The sequence below is a fragment of the Misgurnus anguillicaudatus genome, chromosome 15 (genome assembly GCF_027580225.2).
Source record: "Misgurnus anguillicaudatus chromosome 15, ASM2758022v2, whole genome shotgun sequence".
Taxonomy (NCBI): Eukaryota; Metazoa; Chordata; class Actinopteri; order Cypriniformes; family Cobitidae; genus Misgurnus; species Misgurnus anguillicaudatus.
The window spans coordinates 4,727,464-4,746,518 of NC_073351.2; the positions used below are offsets into that span (position 1 = coordinate 4,727,464).

General features: G+C 38.0%; 2 protein-coding genes across 6 annotated transcripts in view; both read left to right on the top strand.

The window, feature by feature from the left end:
* The first annotated feature begins 4,360 nt into the window (after positions 1-4,360).
* arpp19a (cAMP-regulated phosphoprotein 19a) lies at positions 4,361-10,598 on the top strand. The gene is made up of 3 exons (XM_055174585.2): positions 4,361-4,519; positions 5,331-5,450; positions 8,947-10,598. Exons 1-3 carry the CDS (start codon positions 4,475-4,477, stop codon positions 9,115-9,117), a joined length of 336 nt encoding a protein of 111 aa, XP_055030560.1. The 5' UTR covers positions 4,361-4,474; the 3' UTR covers positions 9,118-10,598.
* Positions 10,599-15,702: 5,104 nt separating this feature from the next.
* The window catches only part of myo5aa (myosin VAa), a 67,208-nt gene continuing 63,855 nt past the window's right edge, over positions 15,703-19,055 (top strand). The window contains exon 1 of one of the 5 annotated variants that reach the window (XM_055174212.2): positions 15,703-15,983. In XM_055174212.2, the coding sequence (XP_055030187.2) occupies positions 15,957-15,983 (27 nt within the window). In that variant the 5' untranslated portion in view covers positions 15,703-15,956. Of the gene's footprint in view, positions 15,984-17,921; positions 18,082-19,055 lie in introns of those variants that run through there. The other 4 variants (XM_055174211.2, XM_055174213.2, XM_055174214.2 and 1 more) reach the window with 4 other exon arrangements.

The following is a 19,055-nucleotide window of genomic DNA, read 5'->3' on the forward strand; positions in this document are numbered from 1 at the left end:
CCGAGCAGGAGTGGTTGCCAACCATGCTGGCAACTGAGAAAAAAGGTAGCCTCGGCGGAAACGCTGCCACCAATTAGTCACAGGGGCACACCTATGCTGGGAGCGGGAGCGAAAACACTACCTTCACCAGCTAAGGGTAAACTATCCCAACGAAAAAATAGACACAGAATGCAGTACAGATGCCGGGAGAGGGAGCGAAAGCACAACCTTCACCAACAAATGTAGCAAAAAAGAAAAAAGATTAGCTTCAGCGGGAACACTGCCACCAATCTAGTCACTGAGGTACAAATATGCTGGTAACGGGAGCGAAAGCACTGCCTTCACCAGCTTAGGGTAACGAAAAAATAAGACACTAAACGCAGTACCGGTGCCGGGAGCGAAAGCACAACCGTCACCGCAAACGTTGTGAAGCCAGTTAAGGGTAAGCGCTATTAACAAAAACCGGCACAACCGAGTTGGCACGAATACACAAAGCGCCGTTAAGCGCCGAAACGATTAACAAAAAACTGGCACAACCGAGTTGTTGCAAAATACACAAAGCGCAGTTAAGCGCCGAACGATTAACAAAAAGCTGGCACAACCGAGTTGGCACGAATACACAAGCGCAGTTAAGCGCCGAACATTTAACAAAAACCGACACAACCGAGTTGGTACTAAATACAAAAAACGCAGTTAAAGCGCAAAAAGACGTTTAACAAAATAAACCGGCACAACCGAGTTGGCACAAAGTAACTACACGAGCGCAGTTGAACAATCAACCAAAAAACTCGTCCGTGTTACAACAATAAATCGCAGATGAATCAATAATATAAAGGTAACTGTTAACGTTAGATTACAAATGTCGGGAGAGGGAGCGAAAACACAGCCGTCACCAACAAATGCACCAAACGAGCAGTTATATAAAAAGTTTGTAACTCACCTGTCGGTAGATTTCGTTGCGGCCTTTGGAGGGCGAGCAACTCGCTGCTCCGACAATAAAATGTCACAAGGCCACCAGCAACGAATGAAACACAATATCCTGTAGTCTTTTGCTAGCGCGGAAAAAACAACCTGCGAAGCGAGAAGATGAAAAGGAACAGATCCTCTGATGTCACCGGAAGTTATAGACTCTCCGTAGGCATCAGGGGTCACGGGTGACTTTGTTGGTATAAACACTCGACCTGCGCATGCGCGAGATGGATCATTCAGTGCTTAAGCACCGCCTCTGGCGGTCAGTAGGGATGAAATAGAACAGTACGAATCAAATGTTTAACTCTAGAGGAGCTGGAAAATGAGCATATTTTCAAAAAAAGTGGAATGTCCCTTTAAGGAGTAATTTGATAGAATTATGGTTTAGTCATGTCACACCTGGTCATATCAGTCCCTTCTTTGAGGTCAATTCTCTATTCCAGACACTTTAACAATCAAAGAATCAAATCTTGTTAGAATCAAGTCTCAGCCCTACTAAATGCAAGTTAATTTTTACACATATGATCCTCAGTTGAGCAAATATGGGCCTAGATTATGTCTGCATTAAGGACATCTCATAGAGTTCTCTGTTATTGTATAATGCTTACTCTGATAAAAGACTTTTGGTATTGGTTTATTAGTAAGAACTTCATAAGCAAGACCCCAATTAGGCTAACCTTATACAAACTTAAAATAAATGCTGAAATTATGCATTAAAAATTTTGTACTTATTTTATATTAGGGATGCACCGAATCCAGGATTCGGTTTCGGATTCGGCCGAATACTGGGCTTTTTGGCGGGGTTCGGGTTCGGCCGAATCCTAGATTTTTTTTCCACCGAACCGAACCCTAGGCTTGCGCTACGCTGGTCGACGTCACGCAGCCGTTGATTACACACATCGGGTGCTGACGTGGAGATGAGCTTTTTCTTTCGGTCAGCTGGACACACCAAAACTTTTAAACACCGCTGAAAACGCCTTGAGGACCCCAAATGCCAGCTGTTGCTGCTACCAGCCGAGCGCTTGGTAGCTGTGATGCTTCAGCTGTGAGCCGGTTGGTTGCTGTGGTAATGTCCTGCCCCTCCGCCACTGTAATTGGACGGCCGTGTGAAGACTGACATTGACGAGCGGAGCTTCTCACTCAAAGTTAAATATAGTTTTCAGCGCGGAGCTGCTTGCTTATTGGAAAAACGAGCGTGTCGCAACGCATCGCTTTCATTATGCATAGGCTTATGGTTATTGTCAAAATAGTTTTTCCAACTTGTCATCCTGGCATAATGTACAGTTAAAATTAAATAAAACGAAAAATACACTGCTGTGGACGTTTTTTACTTCATTAATGTGTTTTACTGTGTTGGAATAAGGATGCGAGTAGGATTCGGTATTCGGTTTAGGATTAGGCCGAATCTTAAACGGTGGATTAGGGATTCGGCCGAACCTAAAAAATCTGGATTCGGTGCATCCCTATTTCATATTGGATGTATTTACATTATAAAACTATATAATTAACTTATTGTATACATATGTGTAAATGTATGTGCACAATAAGTCCAGTGTGTCAAATGTTTTTCATGTATTTACAGTTTTTATAAAATCGGACCAAAACAAGTCTTCTACCACCACAATTGTCAATTTGTATTTTTTTATTTTTCAACCAAACATTAATAACCCTAAATCTATATTTGGTGATCACCTTTTGCATTTAAAAAGACATTAGTTTTTCCAGAGGTCCACACATGTTTAGGGCAGTTGGTAGTTGTTGGTAGGCTCAATCTCGGTTGCTTTTGGCTCCTTATGAAATTCCAGACTGATTCCATAATGTTGAGATCTTTGGAGTCCCTTCATGTGTAAGACATAAATCATGGATTAAGATTGTCACTCATTCTTCTATGCCTATATTAGTAACAACCATCTGTAGATTTTTTCATGCAATAATGTAGGTCTCTGCACTGTAAAAAATTTGCTGTAATTATGCAGCTGGTTGCCAGTAACTTACTGTAGAAGATAAATACTGAAAATGATTCATGTTCATTTAACTTTGAACAAACGGTTGCCAGTAAATAACATAAATGTAAAATCTACAGTAAGGTACTGGCAGCTAGTTGCCAGTAATACCCAGTAATACTGTAATTTCTACAGACATTTTTTAACTGGATTGTATGAGTGTATACATGTCAAATAGTAAAAATGACTCTATAATAAATTATAATTAAACTTTAATAAACAAACATTTCAAATTAAATAAGACAATAATATTCCATTTAATTTAATTAGAAGTTTTCATACATCCGCCCTTTATTGTATCACTTACATTATGTGAAAACAGGTTCAGACGATGGCGGCTTGAATTTTACTTGGACATTCATAGACAATGGTAAAATGAAAATATTGTAGATGATTACATAGCTACATTGAATTTAATAATACATTAACTTACCATAAACTATTTAACAATCACTGGCTGCTCCAACAGATCCACACAGTTGAAAATGTTGACCTAAAGTCAACAAATGTGTCAACTATCAACTGATAACAGACCTCATATACATACAGGTGGTTGATAAAGGCAGGTGAAACATGGAGACATTGTGAGATACTGCCTGATAGCGTAGAAGTACCAAACTGGTGTTAACATGGTGTTTAAAGCATGATCACAGGAGAGATTAATGACAGATAATTATGTAAGGATCACATTTTCATGACTTATGCGGTCAGAACTTTGGATGCGGTATCTACAGGATTGCATAAAAATAACTCTTGATAACTAAAACCTAGCAGAAAGATTAGATTGTCCATATCATGAAAATAAATCCATAATGGCAGTGGTTCTCAGACTGGGGGGGGGGGGCTGACATGGTGCCGGTGGGGGGGGCAGTTTAATGACATTTTATAAAATACATTCATTTATCATAAATTCTGTCTAATTAAAACTCAGAAAGATAAGGCTACCAACCAATATCACTGCATTGTATAATTGTATATGTTTTGTTTAATTCCAATTTTAAGTTTTGTAATGTTTTCTTTGGGGGAGGAGGGCATGAAGGGGTGCACCGTAGTGGGCCGCATGCCGAAAAAGTTTGAAAACCACTGCATTATGGGACATACAGTCAAGTTTTTGTGAATCCATCACACACATTAGGCTTGTTCGACTTCATGCGGCTTCGCAAGAACCGACAGCCGGGTGACGTCAAAGTACCGCGAGAATGATTCAAGAAATTATATTTCGTCTCGCTCTCGCGATACTTTGATGTCATCCGGCTGTCGATTCTTGTGGCGCCGCATGAAGTCGAACAAGCCTATTTTATGCCTTACAATCAAGTGAGAACGTAAGCATTCTGCTTCGCCCAGTTCACGCTCCTTACGTACTTAATATTCATGACACTTATTAAATATTCATGAAAGAATCCTTCGCCGTAGTAGCAATTGTACATTCGTAGGCGGGCACTTGCATTCACAGGAGCAGACTGAAGGCTCACGCTTTCATTTCTACACCAATAAATCAACAAAAAGTGAGTGTTTCAGGAGAAATGGAGGACACGAAGCTCGAGGAGACGAATGTGGAGGAGCAGAAAGTAAGTAGATATGAAGATTTTTTAAACCAAATCTCTGCATTGAGTCACATTTGGGCTTTTCCGCTACATAACGTAACTGTATTTACAGACTCGGGGAAAAACATATCGACATAAGGACACATCGAATAAAAGGAGATTACTTTATTGAAACCTGCTGCAATGTTACTGATAACTGTAATGGTTACCTCTGTTACTGACCGATCAGTGTGTTGTAATGTGATTTTAATCTGTCCTGCTGTTCATCGGTGTATAAAGGCCTTCTTCATCATATTCAGCGATTTTAGCATTAAATCTCAACAATAACTAGCTTTATTAAGTAAGCTGGTAGATATACAGACATGTATTGATTGAGTTATAATGGATAATAGTGCTGCCGATGGTTTGTTTTCTTTTGGATTGGGTATGACGATGGTGTTAGCTAGCTGTTAGCAAGTGATGCTAACTGAATAATAGCACAATAGTAAAGTTCTTTCAATCTTTTAATATAACAGATCATTCAACTTTATAATAGACATCAGAAGTGAGTATTCATATACATGCAGTATGCATATAATTTTACAGAAATCATGGTGAAATTTTGAAGGAGCACAGTTGAATACCGCATCATCGTCACATATAGTTTATCTTACCGTTAATGATGGCAAAACAATATTTCCAATATGTATTTTCTCTGTGCAGTTTATAATATATCAGCAATGACATTCATTTGCAAATAGATTTGAGAGTTTAGGTTATCATACGAGTACTTGATTTTGTAATTTCAGTATTAAGATATGTTTTATGGTAAATATTTTGTTGTGTGTTTACTAAGGATGAGGAGAATAGGAACTGTCCAGAAAAACAGGAGGAAGCCAAACTAAAGGCCAAATACCCTCACCTGGGCAATAAACCTGGAGGATCGGATTTGCTCAGGAAAAGACTGCAGAAGGGGGTGAGACTCTCTTTTACTTCATATGGATGTCATTAAATCTTGCATTGGGATCAGGAATAAAAATGTTATTTTGTTATACGAATGCTCATAGCTGTAACACAGATTGTCACCGTATCATAAGACACAGATGAAGTAAGGTCTGAATATTTTTATAGACACAATGTTTCAATCAAAATGTTTGATGAAATCTAAACATTTAATCAAATTGACTGACTGGGATCTACAGTAACTGGTGTTTAGTATTTATTTAGCTAGCTGTATTTTATATAGTAACTATAGTCTGTTCAGTTTCTAAGTAGGGATGATTGAGTAGATTTAAAAAAAAGTTTTGTCTGCACTTCCATGTTTGACATTGTGCATTTGTAAACTCAGGGTTAGCATTCAAGGATTTGTTTATATATTATAGAAGGTTTAGTTTCTATTACAAATTTGCTTAAAACTTTTGCAATATTTTTAAAACATAGATTTGGAAAAAAAAACATAGCGAAACGACAGATTTTTCTATTTAAAATAATGAGTTGTTATGCGACTCGAACATACTTCTCACGTGATAAGTCATTTGAAAAATGACGACAGATGTTTGTAGGTTTATGTAAATCACAGCAGTAGCTATTATTTTTTAATTTACGTGTTATTCAAGCTTTCTGTGAACTTAAGTGAATCATCATGTGACGTTTATGCATGTCAGGTGACATGTAAATGAAAACACCTGGGGCACGTTCAAGCTTAAAACGATGCGCAACATTTTGCTACGGTTTATTAGGGCTGTGACGATTAATCGTACAAATGAGCGTCCTCTCAATGAATGCACTTTAATAAATTACAGTGAAATCCCAGAACATCCAAAAGCGACTCTCATGCTTGACACTCCATTTGTGCTACAGAAAAAGTATCATTACAAATGCTATTCCAGGAAATGTCTATAAGAATATTTAGATCGCCGTTCTTCAAATTGTTTCAGGTATTTTCATGATAATAAATAATATTTTGAATGATTTTGTTTAATTCACATTATAAACGACTCAGACTCATAAGGATTTTAGATTGATAAGGACTTCTTACTGACCAAAACACCATAGTACACGCACAAGCTGTGCATGAAACACAGATTCGCAGCCTTGCGATTCAAAATCGGTTTCAGACAGGCATTTTTAATGGGAAATGCAATAAATCATGACTGCCCTACGGTTTATGTTAGAGGTGTAATAATAATTTGTGCGATTGCCGATTTGCTTGATATGTTTCTCAATGAATTATGGTGAAATCCTGCTACATCCAAAAGCCAGAGGGTGCTGTCGTACAGAAACTTAATATGGGCCACAGAAGTTGTACCATATAAACACACAGGAAATGCCTATAGGGTGTATGCAATGACGTCACTTTTCCACAGAACCAAGCCGGAGCTCACCCTGTTGAGTGGCAATTCATTCAACAAAATGGCTGGTTTTCATAGTGGCTGCTGCGAAAACGCCAGTAAAACTGACTATTATCAGCTTAATTGAATTTAGTTGGCCTTAACAGTGACCCTTACAACTTGCCAAACAACCAGTAGTCTGTGGACATTGGCAAATGGCCAGAAATCGCTTTTCCTGACATATATGTTTGTCTTGCCTAACACTATTAAACCATTTGTAGAACACAAGGCTCATCATAATGGATGTTTTTTAATGAAGGATCACTGACAAAACTTTGCAATTACACAGCATAAGAGTATTCATTTATGTGTATTTCATGTATTTTTTATCCCAAAATTTGACATACATGACACATGGCTACTGCTACTGATTTGCTTCTTCTTTGGGTGGCAAAAAATTCAACAAAATGGCTGGCTGATCTAGTGGTGGCCGCGAAAATGTCAATATAACTGACAATTATCAGCAAAAATTTAAATTTAGTTGCATTTGATAGTGACCCTAGCAACTTGTCAACCCCCCTGTGTTCAGTGGACATTGGCATGGACGATCTATTTACTTCTCATTTCGGTGTTTTTTTTGTCAGTCTGTAAAACGATAGCTCCGAATTCTTGTTAATCTGTTAGTACAGTCTATCGCACAACAGCTGTTTCTCATTTAGACGCATTTTCCCAGTGTTTCCTCTGATTTCACATTGTACACAAATTCTGCCGCTGTGTCTTTTGCCACTCAGTGGACGTAACTGCAGTCATTTTTGCTGAAGGTGATGTCATATGCATACCCTCTATAGACGGTTTCAGCAGTAACAAGATAAACGATTGCGTAACTTCCGGTAAACTCCACTAAGAATAAATATAAGAAGAATAGCAACAAAGATCTTTTAGAGTAGTTTATTTCTGATAACAAGCTAAATAAACAACAAGTAGATTACGGTGGTGCATATATCATAACTAAAACATATCAAAAACGACACCGAGCTAACGTTGCTGTGTAAAATGAAAGTATACAATGTTAACTACAAACCAGCTGCCAAACTTCCCTTCACATAGTGGTGATCCATGATTGCCTTCTCGCCTTGTCTTTAGGAAACCAAAACATTTGTTATTTTTGACGAGGTATTTGTTCCAGAGTTCATCCAGACGCGTAACCTCGACAACGCACGTGTGTCCGAGAAAAACCGTCTAAGCGCATATTTATATCGTTGTTCTTTTAAACCTCTTCGGGTATTTTCATGATAATAAAGAATATTTATAATGATTGTGTTTGACGAGTGTTGCTCTTTCAAATGCATGTTATTAGCGACTCAAACTAACAGTGATTTCAGATTGTTAAGGACTTCCTACTCATCAAAGGCCATAGTACAAGTGCTGTGCATAATACCGCCTTTGTGATTTAATATCGATATTGGACAGTATATTAATGTGTGTCTGTGTCACGATTTATCGCTACACTCCTAGTTTCCAGGTTGAGCGACATGTTTCCTGGAAATGGTGTGCTACGAGTTTGAGTTGCGTTTTCTCTTGTTTGGTTGGTTTGTCAAAAATGTCAGGCCAATTAGCAGCAACATGTAAATGAACCACGCGGTACTAAAGAGACAGCTCGCACAATGTGTCCAAGTTGGGATGTTCTCTTTTATTCTGGACGGCAGGGGCAGTGACTGCAACATTGAGCGTATTTTGCAGTATTATTAAACACATACTTATATCAATTTCATCAGGCTTCGAAAATTATTCGAGAAGAACACAAACAATGGCCTTCTCAGCTGCCGTAGTTGCAACTCTTACATCATCAGATTCAGAACAGGGTGTTCAACACATCACTTGTTTCTATTTAAAAACATTTTGTCGGGGCTACGCAGCCCTGTTTCCTTAGTAGTTATGCGATATATTCCTTTTCGAATTGGGTAAAAACGGAATAAGATGTGTACCACATTTACTTGTCCCAGATTTTTAATTTTCGCATTTTGAAGGTTAATGGAAATACAAATATTGTTTCTTTCCACCCCTGTGACATGAAAATATACAAATGTACTTGTGCCATAGTTTACACGTGCTAACACATTCTTTCTCATTGCTTTTTCCCAGCCAAAGTACTTTGACTCGGGCGACTACAACATGGCAAAGGCCAAAATAAAGAACAAGCAGCTCCCTGCGGCACAAACCGAGAAGGCAGAGATCACCGGAGACCACATCCCCACCCCTCAGGACCTGCCGCAGAGGAAACCCTCTCTGGTGGCTAGCAAACTGGCCGGCTGATAGCTGCTGCTTTCCTTCACTCCACACTCCCAGTTTCGTCATTTACGTTTATTTCTGATCCAGCATTCCTGTCCTCATTCTCTCTCATTTCCTGTTCTCTGAACATACACTGAATATTCATAGGGTTGCAGATGTTACAGAGCTGTACTGAACTGCTGCACTGTGAGATGGGTCGGGTCGTGGCTCTAAGGGGGGTGAAGTTCTCAAAGGTCTTCGGATATTTTTAATGTGTTGTAGTATGTAGTTGAAAGTGTACATATTTGATAATAAGCGAGAGCAAACAGCATTTTACGTTTTGCTTTACATTTTAATTGTATCAATTTCCCACATTACCCGCTGCTTCATGCGATAAATATAAAGTTCGGTAATTTACGCACCCTCGTGGCCCAAACTTGTATGGCTTTCTTTCTTCTGTGGATCGTAAAATAGGAAGTTCAAAAGATTGTCTTGGCTGCTTTTATCAAACAAATAATGAAATGATTGGAGACTGTGACTGTCAAGCTCCAGAAAGGCCTACAAATCACTATCAAAGTTGGCGTTATAGTCCAAGTCTTCTGAAGTCGTGCAATATTGCCGTACGTCTTATATAATTATGCTTGTATTCGATTCAAAACTGTCAAATGTGCCTTGTGATAATTTTTAAAACATGCGAGGATCAACGGCATTGTGCTGTGATGAATCTGGCCAGGTTTAAAATTCAATTGTGATCATCTATTGGGAATAAATTATTAATATTTTGGTATTGTGTATGAAGACTTGGTATATAATGTGCTTTTAGTGGTACGTTTTGTTTTTTCTGGACTTTTGATAGACGATTGTCCATATTATGGTATATAGAAGTAAATGCACAATTCTTGTTTCTCATGAAAGAAAGAAAGTCATTCAAAGTCAAAGGGGTATAGACCTACATTATAATGAGTAAATGAGAATTCAGTTTTTGGTGAACTGTTCATTGTGTGCTTGATATGAAAGTAATCTCTAATAATGTAGATCAGCATCCTGTTTCTTTCATGCGAATGCTCATTTCAGTGTTTCAGCTTTACTCTGTCTGAGGACACTCGGTTAGCCATGTTTAATAGCATGTAATGCAGATCTTTGAGGCTGCAGTCAATTTGCCTTGTATCATAGTGCTTAAAGCCTTATGATGTAGTGCCAATACAGGAATTGGCATCAGAAATCCACACGTTCATGTCATATATCACTGGTGTCTGTTTGTGGACATCAGACAGTGAGGACGCCTCTGGTGTGTAATAAGCTCCATAAGATCTCATCTATTTTGTCTTCTATGCAGAGGAGGAAAGCGGTTCTCTGTCGGCTCCTCACGCCACATCAACGCACTACAATAAAATGTCCACGGTCTGCATGAGCATAAACTGTGGTCGCTTTTGAGCCATTTTGACTTGTAAATAAAATAGTTTTGCAAACTTTTCTGTGCTTTGAATCTGTTGCTGTTGCAGAATAAAGGATGCCATTTACTCTGATCTTTGCATAAATCTCTATTGAATAAATGACTGACAGGTTGCCTAAAAGAGCAGAAATGTTGAAATGGTATGAAAACTTTCACAGATGCCACAATTAATGAATAGCTTTACAATTATTTATTTACACGCACATATACTGTATTAATATAATGTGCCCTCCATACTGTAAGTGTTGGGACAATAAAGGCAAAATTGCTGTGGAGTCGAGAAATGTTTAAACATTGAAAGATGAATATGAGACTAAAGTAGAGTCACATTTTAACACTTTTCAATGAGCATTTTATTCACATGCTTGCAGATAATGGTTTACTAAAATTAAGGTACTGGGTTGATCTTTATCACATTTTCTAGGTTGATGGAAGCACTGGGGACCCAATCATAGCACTTAAACATGGAAAAAGCCAGATTTTCATAATATGTCCCCTTTAAGTAATGAAGTGTGTACTTACATACAGTGGGGAAAATAGTATTTGAACACCCTGCTATTTTGCAAGTTCTCCCACTGAGAAATCATGGAGGGGTCTGAAATTGTCATCGTAGGTGCATGTCCACTGAAATCCAGAAATCACAATATATGATTTTTTTTATGATACAGCTGCAAATAAGTATTTGAACACCTGTCTATCAGCTAGAATTCTGACCCTTAAAGACAGGGGCAGCTAAACATGACTGTCAATCTCCCTCGGACTGGGGCTCCATGCAAGATCTCACTTCTTAGGGTCTCAATGATCCTAAGAAAGGTGAAAAATCAGCCCAGAACTACACGGGAGGAGCTGGTCAATGACCTGAAAAGAGCAGGGACCACCGTTTCCAAGGTTACTATTGGTAATACACTAAGACGTCATGGTTTGAAATCATGCATGGCATGGAAGTTTCCCGTGCTTAAACCAGCACATGTCCTTAAGTTTGCCAATGAACATTTGGATGATCCACTGAAGTCATGGGAGAAAGTCATGTGGTTAGATGAGACCAAAATAGAACTTTGGTCATAATTCCACTAAGAGTGTTTGGAGGAAGAACTTAGAAGAATGATGAGTACCATCCCAAGAACATCATCCCTACTGTGAAGCATGGGTGTGGTAGCATCATGCTTTGGGGGTGTTTTTCTGCACATGGGACAGGGTGACTGCACTGTTTTAAGGAGAGGATGACTGGGATGACATTGTATTGAGAGATTTTGGGGAACAACCTCCTTCCCTCAGTTAGAGCATTGAAGATGGGTCGAGGTTGGATCTTCCAACATGACAATGACCCGAAGCACACAGCCAGGATAACCAAGGAGTGGCTCTGTATGAAGCATATCAAGGTTCTGGCGTCTCCAGATCTTAACCCAATGAAGAATCTTTGGAGGGAGCTCAAACTCTGTGTTTCTCAGCGACAGGCCAGAAACCTGACTGATCTAGAGAAGATCTGTGTGGATCTTGTGACCTCTGGACACATGGCACCACCAACTGTGTTTTAGACATAAAGGAGGATGAGGGGGAAAAGTAAGTGAACCCTGGTTGACCACCCTTGGCAGTAATAACCTCAACCAGGCGCATTCCTGTAGCTGTGAATCAGACCTGCACGTCATTGAGTAGGAATTTTACCCATTCTTCTTTAGCTTGGTCATATTCTTTGGACGTCTCATGTGTATGGCCCTCTTCAAGTCAATCCATAGCATCTATATTGGGTTGAGGTCTGGGATCTGACTTGGTCACTCCAAAAGGCGGATTTTGTTTTTCTGAAGCCATTCTGTTGTGGACTTGCTCTGGTGTTTTGGTCGATGTCCCGTTGCATTACCCACCTTCTACACAGTTTCAGCTGATGTACAGACATTCTCACATTATCCTAAAGAATTGTTTGATATACTTGGGATTTCATTTTCCCCTCAATGATTGCAAGGTGACCAGGCTCCGATGCAGCAAAGCAGGCCCAAATCATGATGTTTCCTTTACCATACTTTACAGTTGGGATGATGTTTTCATGATGATATTCTACCCCAGATGTAGCGCTGTGTGTTTTTTCCAAATAGTTCAGTCTTAGTTTCATCAGTTCACAAAACGTTTTGCCAATAGCACTGTGGAGTGTCAATGTGCTCTTTTGCAAACTTCAGATGTGCAGCAATGTTCTTTTTAATAAGTGGTGTCCTGCAGTGGATGCCCTGCTTGTTCAGTGTTTTATGTATTGTAGACTCATGAACAAAGACGTTAGCAAGTTCCAATGATGCCTTCAAATCTTTGGCTGTCATTCAGGGTTGTGTCTTTACCTAATTGATGAGTCTTCATTGTGCTCATATTGACTGGGCGCCACAGCCGGTAGCAACAGTCCCAAAGCTTCTCTATTTGTAGATTGTTTGCATAACTGTAGACTGGTGAATTTCTAAAATATTTGAAATAACTTTGTAACCCTTTCCAGCTTTATGTAAAGCAACAATTTTTTTCTCTGAAAGCTCTTTTTGGTGATGCATGGCTCCCATAAGCTTGGTGTTCTTGTGCAGAGCAAACTCCGAGGGGCGGTTTCTCAGACAGGGATTAGGCTAGTCCTAGACTCAAATATATGTCAAAGCTGTCCAAACTAAAAGCAAATTGCATTATCTTAAAATACATCAGTGCACTTTGTTTTGCCTCAAAATGCACACAAGTAAAGTTTTAAGTATGACATGTTTGTTAAAACTAATTATATTTTTTAATTAAACAAAGGCGTAGTAGTGGCTTAAGATAATCCCTGTCCGCTAAACCACCCCCAAAAGTTTTTATCAGTCAAAGTAGCTATAGTCCACACCTCCAAAACGTATTATCTTAATCAGACTCCAGGTGTGCTAAAACCTGACGACAATTAGCTTTTAAGGTCATTAACTCAAGGGTTCACATACTTTTCCCCACAAGCACTATGAGGTTTTTTTTGGTTATTCTCAATAAAAACATGAAAGATCAGAATTTATGTAATTATTTTAAGACACATTATGTTTGTCCATACACTGTAAAAAAAATCAGTAGAAATTGCAATGGTATTGCAGCTGGGTTGCCGGTAAATTACCGTAGATTAAAATTTATGTTATTTACTGGCAAGAGTTTGTTCAAAGTTGAATTTTAACAAGTCTTTATCTTTACAGAATAAAACTATACAATAACAGCCTCATGCAAAGCATTCTGGGAAGCAGAAATCATCATCAACCTTTTTCTGTTTTTTGCTTCAGATTTTGTTTCCCAGAATGTTTTGCTTGATGCTGTTTTTCTAGTTTTATTCTGTAAAGACAAGGACTTGTAAATGTTTAATGTTTCATTTAACTAACAAAATGTTGCCAGTAATAACATAAATTTAAATCTACGGTAAGTTACCGGCAACCCAGCTGCAAATTTTTTTACGGCTTAGAATATGATCAGATCACTTTTTTGTAAATATGTATTCAGAAAACTAAGAAATTCCAAAATGTTCACATACTTTATCTTGCCACTGTACACTGTTAGGCTTTTTATTGTGTATACGCTGTAACGTTGCCAGTGAGTTACTGTAACTGCCCCATTACAGTACCATAACTGTACATGTTTTTTTACAGTATAATGCCTTGACGGCAGTTCCATTTTACAGTATAATATCCTTACTGTAACCTAGGTTTTTAAAAAAATTGCCTTGAAGGGGAATCAAACTCAGTGGAGCGAAATCTTGGCGTCACTAGTGTTTTGAAGTCTTGAGGTCAAACTCAAATCTGACGGTCAAGCATTTATCCATAATCCCTTTCTTGTTTCTATCAATTTTCAATAAATTATTTATACTGCGGAAAAAATTCACATTTTGAAATTTGCTTCACTGCTAAAAGCATAACAAATAAAATGTATTTTATTTCATAGATATATTTTATTTTTCCATTTTATATGCATTTATAACACTGTTTTATTCAACTACAGTAGCACTACTGCTGTTGTTTTAAAGCAAGCTACCGCAAAATTAAAAACATACAGTAAATCACTGTAAATTAAATGTTAATACCCATAATGCCATGCATATTACAGTAATGAACTGGAAAAGAAAATGATGGTGTTATACTGGGCATTTTGTGGTAAGTAACAGAAATTACAGTTAAGTCTAACAGTGTATGTGATAAATGTTAAAGAAGACATATCATGAAAATCTTGAAAGACTTTTTTCATGTTTAAGTATAGGGTCACCAGTGCTTCTATCAACCTAGAAAATGTCTAATAAAAAACAGTAACTTCACCATCTCGCGGCCCCCAGTTTGACAACCACTGGTCTAAACCATTTGAAATATCAGTGTTAATTTTACATTACATTTGAATAAACATATTGAGGTGAGTTTCAGATTTCTAGGATATTTGTATGTATGTATTTATACATGTATGCATAGGGCACATTGTAAGCTAGTAATTAAATTATTGGCCTGATGTTTATGAATCTACAAGCACTTTAGTTCGCTTACTCTGTCAATACATTATGTGAGAAAAATGTAGTGTTCTCTCAGTATGATTTAAAATGGTAATCCCCAGTAGATGTATATGTATTCGGTAGTATTAATGGTAATAAATATTAGTTGATAAACAATAGAAAATACAGTAGTATTCTTTAATTTAGTAAGGTTCAAAATCACTTACCACCATTTATTGTAAATACTAAAGCATACTACAGTATATTTTCATGTGGGCATGTATTGCAAATACATATTATAAAAATTTGTTTTATTACAATAAATTATGATCATAATAAATATGATGGAAATAGATTAATTTATTCATAAATATATTATATTATATTATATTATATCACAAATTCGCATTTACATAACTTAATCAAATAAAAAATGTGGCGTGCTGTCGGAGGGGAGGGCTCCGAGCTCGTATCCATACTCTCCCCTCCTTAACTGGGATAGTAGCCTACTAACTTTTAGATGACTCTGAGTCGATAGAGTGGGTAACGTTAGCAGCAAACTGTCACGGGACAGAGATGAGGTCATGAACTGCTTGAAAATAGAGACGTCTTTGCGCTGATTGGTTGGATTACATCATGCTCCTCCGAATTTAGTTAAATAAAGTTTTATTTATTATATTCATTATATTATTTATTAATTTTAGTAGGATGCCAGTGTGTGATGCTATAGTGTTGTCCAGCAGAGCGCACCCTTGCGTTATTTTTTTGTTCGGTCATGGCAACCGTGTTTCATTGACTCATTCTCTGCACCGATTCCGTTCCGAGACACGCCACGCACAAACACGCGCAGATTCACGAGGAATGAGCCGAAAACGCACATGATCTTCCGCTGTGTTCATGTCATCCTTTTAAACGGGTTTCACTGAGTCTGATCTAGGCTACAGGACATCTACAGTGTGATCGGACTGATCGGATGTTCAGCTCGCTGTGATTATCATGGCTGCGTCTGAATTATATACAAAGGTAAAGTCACATACTCAGCATCTGATCGTCTGGACATCATATGCAGATGTTTAAGGCTGTTATGTGTATTGCAATACAATGTAAACGTTTTAATGTAATGTGAGTGCATGACCGTGAAACTGAGATTATTGCTGTCGACCGTGTAGCTTGAGATGCATTGGGCATATGTTGTCATTATTATCCTTTGACGCTTTAAATGAATGAATGAATCACACCTGATTTGATATAAAGAAAAGTGCACAGCATTTTAACATTTAAATTGACAACATTATTAAATAAAAAAGAAATGTATTACTCACAAAAAACCTGATTTTACATAACGTACTAGTTAAAGGAGCATGAACACCCTAGCATTGTCCGTCATATTGCAGATAATGTGTTAGAGATTGTATAGAGTCAAACATCTTTGACATCCCTAAAAACTGCTGAGATTTAGTATTGCACAGACAGGCCGTGATGTATTGATATGGGTCACAGTGTGAGGTGATGGCTGACCGCAGAGAGCCAGTGGGATGCGGGCGGTGCTGATGCAAGCATCACTGCCTGCATCTCGGGTGCTGATGAGAGCACCATGTTAGAAATGTTTGCATCAACCCATGCAGCCGGTGTTGTTTTCAGTCCTTTTCTGCGGCCTGTACGCCGGTCTGCACACATCAAGGTGTGTCTCCTTGAGGAAAAAAATCAGCCGAGGCATGACATCATCATATGTAGTCATAAAGATGTCAGAGATGACGAATGGAAGGTCGGTGTTACTCAAGAGAGGGAAGAGGTAGAGAAAGGCCCACCCATCCCCCATGATGCAGCTGTCCTATTGTAAATGCACTGACAGATCTCTTTGAAAGCTGTTAGAGCAAAGCGCAGTTATTCAAATCAGGCCTTACACATGTACAGGACGGGCTCAGAGCTTAACATGGGGTCATGACAGACCATATAGTAATATTCATGTAACATCTGCATAGTGGTTGATATACAATAAGAATTGATGCTTGTATTTTTCCTCTTCCAAATGTGATGCATTTTTCATTTTAAAATCATAATATTACATTTTGCATAACAAATTATAGTAAGTAGTGACATGACATTCAGAACATCTTAGTGTTTTTAATATTTTATGCTTTATTGCAGCATGAACTCAGAGATAGTGGTTGGCATGGACTTCACATTAGCTTTAGTCTTGACTGCATACAGATTCAGAGATATCCTGTAGTGTCTCGATGCAGTAGGCAAACAAAGGACTATTAAAATGATCCCGGTTGCAATGATGTCATGTCTTAATGTTTTATTTGTGAGTCTGCAGACAGCATTTTGTATCTTTCCTCAAAGGTCAGTCACAATTTACTTGTGTTTTAGGCAAGCCTGGGAACACAGGGCTGGTCTTTGTGTGCTTCTCTGGATAAAATGGTTTCTTCTTTCATTAATGTCATGCAACTTCCTGTAGGATCACCAAGTTATTATGATGATATTATGATAAAACAAACTCTTTCTGCTCTTATGTTTGTTCGTTTATTAGCCTGGTAGGATGAACAGATTTAAGTGACCTGGTGTATTTGTTTTGGCCACCGCTGATGTGCATGACATTACTAGGAGTAAAAAAGGTCTAAAAAGGTCAAATAAGATAAAATAATTGTTACACAAGGTTGCTGGACTTTAACTTCAGTAGTAATTCCCTCCTGGATCTTCATGTAGTGTCTGTTGTCTGTTCTTATGCAAGTTTTCCCGTTTCTGCCAAATGGCAGTCCCTCCTGCAGCACTGAGTTGTTTGACGCTTTTTTTCAGAATGATGTAATTTTAAAGAGCTCTACTGTTGCCGTTCATGTGACATAGGAAGAGGTTTGACTGTTCTGAGAACAGATGCACCGACAGATAACAAGTTACTCTGCTGACTGTAGCATTGGCCGGTTGAGGAGCATCATCATTATCAGTATTTATATGCGTGTGTGTGTCAGATCAAGGATCCAATCAGATGAATTGAACAATCCTCAGTGTATTTCATAGCTCTTGTAGAAGTGGGGCAGACATTGTTTTTTATTCTGCACTATGAACTAGAGCAGTTTATTCTTTAAACATGAACCAGGAGTTGGATTTTATGTACGTTAAAGTAAGTACTGGAGCTCATGGCATTTTGATTATCTGTTACTGCAGCATTACATTCCCATTTTACTGTGATTTTTGAGTTGTGATTTGTTTAAAAATATGTGAAACTTTCTTTCTTAAAACTGTTATGTTAAAACAACGCATTTTGTGTTAGTATACAACACATTTAATGTGTTGTCCCTAACTAGACACATCTCTATGTTATTATTGGGACAACACATTTTTTGTTGTTTTAACTACTTCTTGTGTTGACCCTTTTATTTATTTGAACACAAAACCAACACAAAATGACACATAATGTGTTAAATAGCTTAACACAAAAATGTGTAAAAAATGTACTTCTTTCTGTCTTTCTTTCTTTCTTTCTGTCTTTCTTTCTTTCTTTCTTTCTGTCTTTCTTTCTTTCTTTCTTTCTTTCTTTCTTTCTTTCTTTCTTTCTTTCTTTCTTTCTTTCTTTCTTTCTTTCTTGAGTAGTTGAATGTTGTTCTGTTGTGTGACAAAGTATACTTTCTAAACTACTATCTAAAACTCATTCAAACAGCTATTTCTTTATAATTATAGTGCATGTAGCGTAAGAAAGCTCATTTGTCACACCTTCCACAAAAAGGTCCGTGGAAAACTGAACTTTAGCAAAGGCTAAAATGTTACATCTTACTAGTGATGCTCCGATCAGGATTTTTGTAGCTGATACAGAGTACCGATTTGTTGTCTTTGTGATCAGCCAATACCAGGGCCAATACCGCATCTTCAAGCTGTTACCGAGTACCGTTTTCGCGAGCAGCTGATACCGATTATTCAAGCTGATATCGAGTACCGATTTTGTTGTCTCTGTGATGGGCCGAAACCAATGCCGATACCGATTCTTCAAGCAAATATCGAGTTACTGTTTCTTCAAACCAATATTGAGTCCCGATTTTGTTGGTTTTGTGACACCAAAATGGCGATACCGATTCTTCAAGCTGATACCGAGTACCGGGT